The sequence below is a fragment of the Phocoena phocoena genome, chromosome 6 (genome assembly GCF_963924675.1).
Source record: "Phocoena phocoena chromosome 6, mPhoPho1.1, whole genome shotgun sequence".
Taxonomy (NCBI): Eukaryota; Metazoa; Chordata; class Mammalia; order Artiodactyla; family Phocoenidae; genus Phocoena; species Phocoena phocoena.
Genome location: NC_089224.1, coordinates 20775880 through 20781879, shown reverse-complemented (window position 1 = coordinate 20781879; position 6000 = coordinate 20775880). Strand labels below are relative to the sequence as shown.

The window sequence follows — 6000 nt, the reverse complement described above, 5'->3', positions numbered from 1 at the left end:
TAGGAGGGCTTACAGGTACAACAGTTCCAGGCCTCCAGTTGGCCTCCACAAGGCCTTTGGTCCCAGTCTCTGACTGGATTAATTCTCCACCATCCATACTGTATTCTAAGACTGACTACATAAAGAGGTCACCTGATAGAATCAGCAATGGAAAGGTGGTTTCTTCTAAAATCCAACATGCAATGATTTACTCAATACAAAAAGAATGGGATAAGAGAAAAATTTCCACGTTTTCTTTTCACTAATTTTACTTATATTTGATAATTTTCACTCAGAATTCTATCAGCTCCTTTTTCAGTATGAGATGTATGTGTGTGGGTGCATGTGTACAATCCCTTGAAAACTTTATTTGGTATAACTTCACATTTTTGGTACGTGGAAATAATTTTATTTTCATACTGTAGCACAGGAGACATACAATCAATATTTTTTCCTAGCGTGTGCAATATACAAATTATTCACATTAAGAAAAATTAAGAACAGAAAGCGTCATATGCAGGAGGTATTTAAAAATGTATACCTAATTTTGAATTGGCGTTTTTGACAGTAGACACTATTAGCTTTATAAATCTGAATGAAAATGACGATATACATTTGAACAAGTACACACAGGGGTCCACTCCAGATACTTAATTCAGTATATGGATAACTCGCTCTTCACTTTGGTCGCTGGGATTCCAGATGCTGAGGCATACGTGAATCTGAAAGATACTTCCAGAAGTATATTTATTACACTGGCATTTTAAAGATTTCTCTTTCTTCTACTCTCCTTTATAACGAGGGGTCCTTTTCTCTTTAAAAGCAAGAAGACCTTCAAGTCTGTCTTTTGTTGGAATAGTCTAAGAGAAGCAAAACATTGTTATCTATGCCAAACAATAAAGACAATTGTAAAAGTTTAATAAGCTTTAACTAAGGAAACTAATTGGAAGACAATCTAAAATTTTGAAATCATTTGAACAATTTAAATTATGTGACCAAATTTATCATTCTAACTCTAAGATGCTTTTTTTTCCCATTTCAAATATACTTGAATAAAATTGACTTTTATTTTTTTTTAGACAATTTTAGGTCTACCAAAAAACTGAGCAGAAAGTTCAGAGTTCCCATACACTCCCTCAAGCCCCCCCACTATTTCCCCTATTATTAACATCCTGCATTAATGTGATACATTTGTTACAACTAATGAGCCAATATTAACACAATATTATTAACTAGTCCATAGTTTACATTAGGGATATTCCATGGGTTTTGACAAATGCATAATGTCATGTATCTACCATTACATTATCACAAAGAATAGTTTCACTACCCTCAACATCCCTAATGTGCCGCCTAGTCATCCCTTATCCACCACCCCACTGTCTTTTCCAGAATGTCATATAGTTGCAATCATATAGTATGCAGGCTTTTAAGACTGAAATCCTTCATTTAGTAATATGTATTTAAGGGTCCTTCCTGTCTCTTCCTGGTAGGATAGCTCATTTCCTTTCATTGTTGAATAACACCCCACTTATACATGTACTACAGTTTATCCATTCACCTACTGAAGGACATCTTGGTTGTTTCCAAGTTTTGCCATTAAGGATAAAGCTGCTATAAACACCGGTGTGTAGGCTTTTGCATGGACACAAGTTTTCAACTCATTTGGATAAATATGTAACAACATGATTGCTAGATCATGTAGTAAGACTATGTAAGAAATGGCCAAACTGCGGTATCTTGTTTTTATTTGCATTTCTTAATGACATATGATGTGGAGCATATTTACCTATGCTTATTTGCCATCTGTACATCTAATTTGGCGAGGTATCTCTTCAGACCTTATACCCAGTTTTTAATGGGTTATTTTCTTACTGTTGAGTTTTAAAAACTCTTTGTATGTCTTAGATACATGTCCTTTATCAGATATATGTTTTGCAAAGATATTTTTCCCAGTCTGTGGCTTGTCTTTTCATTCTCTTCACAGTGTCTCTTGCAGAGTAGAAGTTAATCTTAATGAAGTCAAACATCAATTTTTTCTTTAATGAATTACACTTTTGGTGTTATATCTAAAAAGCCATGGCCAAACTCAAGGTCACCTAGAATTTCTACTATATTATCTTCAAGAAGTTTTATAGTTTTTCATTTTACATGTAGGTCTATGGCCCATTTTGAGTTAATTTTTGTGAAAGGTGTAAGGTCAGTGTCTAGAATTTTTTTTTTTTTTTGTAGTTGAATGTCCAGATGCTTCAGTACTATTCCTTTTTAAGACTATCTTTTCTTCATTGAATTGCCTTTCCTCTTTTGTCAAAGATCAGTTGACTATATTTGTATGAATCTACTTCTGGGCTCCCTATTCTGTTCCATTGATCTATGTGTCTTTTCTTTTGCTAGTACCACACTATTTTGATTATTGTAGCTTTATTGTAAGTCTTGAAGTCAAGTAGTGTCATTCCTCCAACCTTGTTCTTTAATAGTGTGTTGGCTAATCTGGGTCTTTGGACTTTCCATATAAACTTTAGACCTGGTTTGCCAATATTAAGAAAATAACTTTCTGGAATTTTTATTGGGATTGCATTGAATCTATGATCAAGTTGGGAAGAAGTGACATCTTAATAATATTGAGTCTTACTATCCATGGATATGGGATATTTCTTTTTTTTTTTTTTTTTTTGCGGTATGTGGGCCTCTCACTGTTGTGGCCTTTCCTGTTGCAGAGCACAGGCTCCGGACGCGCAGGCTCAGCGGCCATGGCTCACGGGCCCAGCCGCTCCGCGGCATGTGGGATCTTCCCGGACCAGGGCACGAACCCGTGTCCCCTGCATTGGCAGGCGGACTCTCAACCACTGCGCCACCAGGGAAGCCCCTGGGATATCTATTTGTTTAAATTGTGATTTCTTTCACCAGAGTTCCCTCTTTAGCCTGTTGATATGATGAATTATATTAACTGATTTTTGAGTGTTGAACAAGCCTTGCATATCTGGGAAAAAATCTCACTTGGTTGTGGCATATAATTCCTTTTATATATTGTTGGAGGCAGCTTGCTAATATTTTGTTGAGGATTTCTATATCTATGTTCATGAGAGATAATGGTTTGTAGTTTTCCTTTCTTGTAATGTCTTTAGTTTTGATATCAGGCTAATACCGTCCTCATGGAATGAGTTAGGAAGTATTCCTTCTGCTTCTATTTTCTGGAAAAGATTGTAGATAACTGGTGTAATTTCTTCCTTAAATGTTTGGTAGAATTCACCAGTGAAACCATCTGCGCCGGGTGCTTCCTATTTCAGAAGTTTGTTAATTATTGATTTACTCTCTACAACAAACATAGGACTATTCATATTATATTTCTCCTTGGATAAATTTTGGTATATTTTGTCTTTCAAGGAATTGGTCCATTTCATCTAGGTTATCAGATTTGTGGGCATATATAGTTCACAGTATTCCTCTATCCTTTCAATGTCCATAGAATCAGTAGTAATAATCTTTCTTGCATTTCTGATATAATTTTTATCTTCCTTTTTCATTGATTATCCTGACTGGAAGTCTGTCAATTTTATAGATCTTTACAAAGAACCAACTTTTGGTTTTGTTTTCTATCTATTGTTTCCCCTTTTTCAATTTCACTGATTTCTGCTCTAAAGTATTATTTGTATTCTTCTGATTTGGGATTTAATTTGATCTTCTTTTTCCACTTTTGAAAAGTGCAAAGTTATTATTGATTTTAGATCCTTCTTCTTTTCTAATATACATATTTAATGCTATAAATTTCTCTCTAAACATTGTTTTTCATATATTCCCACAAATTTTGATAAGTTGTATTTTCCTTTTGATTTAGGTCAAAATATATTTTAATTCCTCTTGAGCCTTTCTCTTTGACAAATGTTATTTAGAAGTATACTGCTTAACCTTACTAAAAAGATTACATCTCACCATTAATAGGTGGGGTTCCATCTATCTTTCTGTGATTGACTACTAGTTTAATTCCATTGTGGTCTGATGGAATACTTTGTATGATTCCTGTTACATTTGATAAGATGTGGTCAAATATGCTTTTAAATTTTTTCTTCAGACTCTGAGGTTGTCCATTTGTAAGAAGTTTGTAATTTAGTTCATTCATGGTATGTGTTCATCAATGACAGGTGGTAATTTATATATACAGACCAGGCGCAGAGTAACACTCTAGCTATTGCTCCTAATTCATGATACTGCCATGCTTAAACGGGAGCTGACACAGTTTCCAATTCTCAGAAAAGGTAGAACAAAACTCTTTTGCTACTTTAGATGCCTTAAAACAAGCACCTAAAGTATCTTTCATTTTAAAAAGGATGGAAGGGGCTTCCCTGGTGGCGCAGTGGTTGAGAGTCCGCCTGCCGATGCAGGGGACACGGGTTCCTGCCCTGGTCTGGGAAGATCCCACATGCTGCGGAGCGGCTGGGCCCGTGAGCCATGGCCGCTGAGCCTGTGCGTCCGGAGCCTGTGCTCCACAATGGGAGAGGCCACAACAGTGAGGGGCCTGTGTACAGCAAGAAAAAAAAAAAAAGGATGGAAGAAAGGAAGGGAGGAAGGAAGATTTGTTCCTCTATAAAAAGCCCTATTAATTTGTGTACAAAAAAGAAAACTGTATATGTAATCAAACTAGTGAACTTTCAGTGGGTAGGAGGAAAGGCTCAGAACATCAGGAAAAGCCAATGAGTCTCAAATACTGATGTTTCCTGGAGGCACGTGCTCACAGCTGCCGTCTTCACACCTCTCTACCCTGGAGTGAGGGTTCAAGACCACACCCAGAAAACACAACATGAGCCAGAGAGACAGCTACAGCACAAATGGTACTAACTTAACTATTCTAAGCATTTTCTAAATTACATAGACAGGAGTCATTAGTATGTGAAACAAAATCAGTCATAAGAGCTGGTAACAGTCAAACAGCAGAAATAAATAATTTCAACCCATCTGTATGATTTTTTAATAGTGTATATATATCATGGTTCAGTGATATATAATTTAGTTGACTTATACAGAAGGTAAGGGGTATCTGCATTGAATTTCTGGTTGTATTACATACCTGAGCATAACAAGCTTCTTCTATGGCTAATCCTGTTACTAAATCGACCTGAGGATAAAAATACAATTCATTTCAGCAAGAATTACTTTTTAAAATATGGTATACTCATAAATATAAATTCAAATTTAATAACTTTATTCCCAAAGAACAGAATTCTTTGATGTAATACAGCAAATCAGAAGTATGACCAGCACGAGAAACTCTGGAACCAGGTTCCCTGGGTTCAAATTCTGACTCTACCATATGGGAGCTGTGCAACCTTGGTTACCCAGGTTATTTAACCTCTCTTGCCTCGGATTAGTGTATCTGAACAGGGAGATAATTACAGTATGTACCAAATGGGGTTATTGTGAGGATCACATGAGTTAATCTAGGTGAAGTCTTTATAAACTACATAAGCTATACATTGGGTTGGCACATAGTTAGGGTCATATAAGGTTTTTGCTATTAGCATTGCTACTATTTTCTCTTTTTAGAGAAGTTTTTTTTAATTAATTCATTTTATTTATTTTATTTTTGGCTGTGTTGAGTCTTCGTTGCTGCGCATGGGCCTTCTCTAGCTGCAGCGAGCGGGGGTTACTCTTCGTTGTGGTGCGCGGGCTTCTCATTGCCGATGGCTTCTCTTGTTGTGGAGCACGGGCTCTAGGCGCGTGGGCTTCAGTAGTTGTGGCACGCAGGCTTAGTTGTCGTGGCTCGCGGGCTCTAGAGTGCAGGCTCAGTAGTTGTGGCGCACAGGCTTAGTTGCTCCACGGCATGTGGGATCTTCCCGGACCAGGGCTCGAACCCGTGTTCCCTGCATTGGCAGGTGGATTCTTCACCTCTGCACCACCAGGGAAGTCCCAGCATTGTTATTACTATGTAAGAATTTTTAAAAACCAGATACTTTGTAAATTTTTAAAAATGTGTTTATTACTAACATATTTAACCTCTTTTTACTGCTGTGAAGGCCAGGAAAATAT

General features: G+C 36.8%; 1 protein-coding gene across 2 annotated transcripts in view; it reads right to left on the bottom strand.

Moving 5' to 3' along the window:
* Positions 1-365: 365 nt before the first annotated feature.
* The window catches only part of AUH (AU RNA binding methylglutaconyl-CoA hydratase), a 160775-nt gene continuing 155140 nt past the window's right edge, over positions 366-6000 (bottom strand). The window contains exons 9-10 of one of the 2 annotated variants that reach the window (XM_065879357.1): positions 5042-5089; positions 366-839 (exon numbers count right to left, since the gene is read on the bottom strand). In XM_065879357.1, coding sequence (XP_065735429.1) covers positions 762-839; positions 5042-5089 — 126 coding nt within the window. In that variant the 3' untranslated portion in view covers positions 366-761. The remainder of the gene's footprint in view (positions 840-5041; positions 5090-6000) is intronic. The other variant, XM_065879358.1, reaches the window with a different exon arrangement.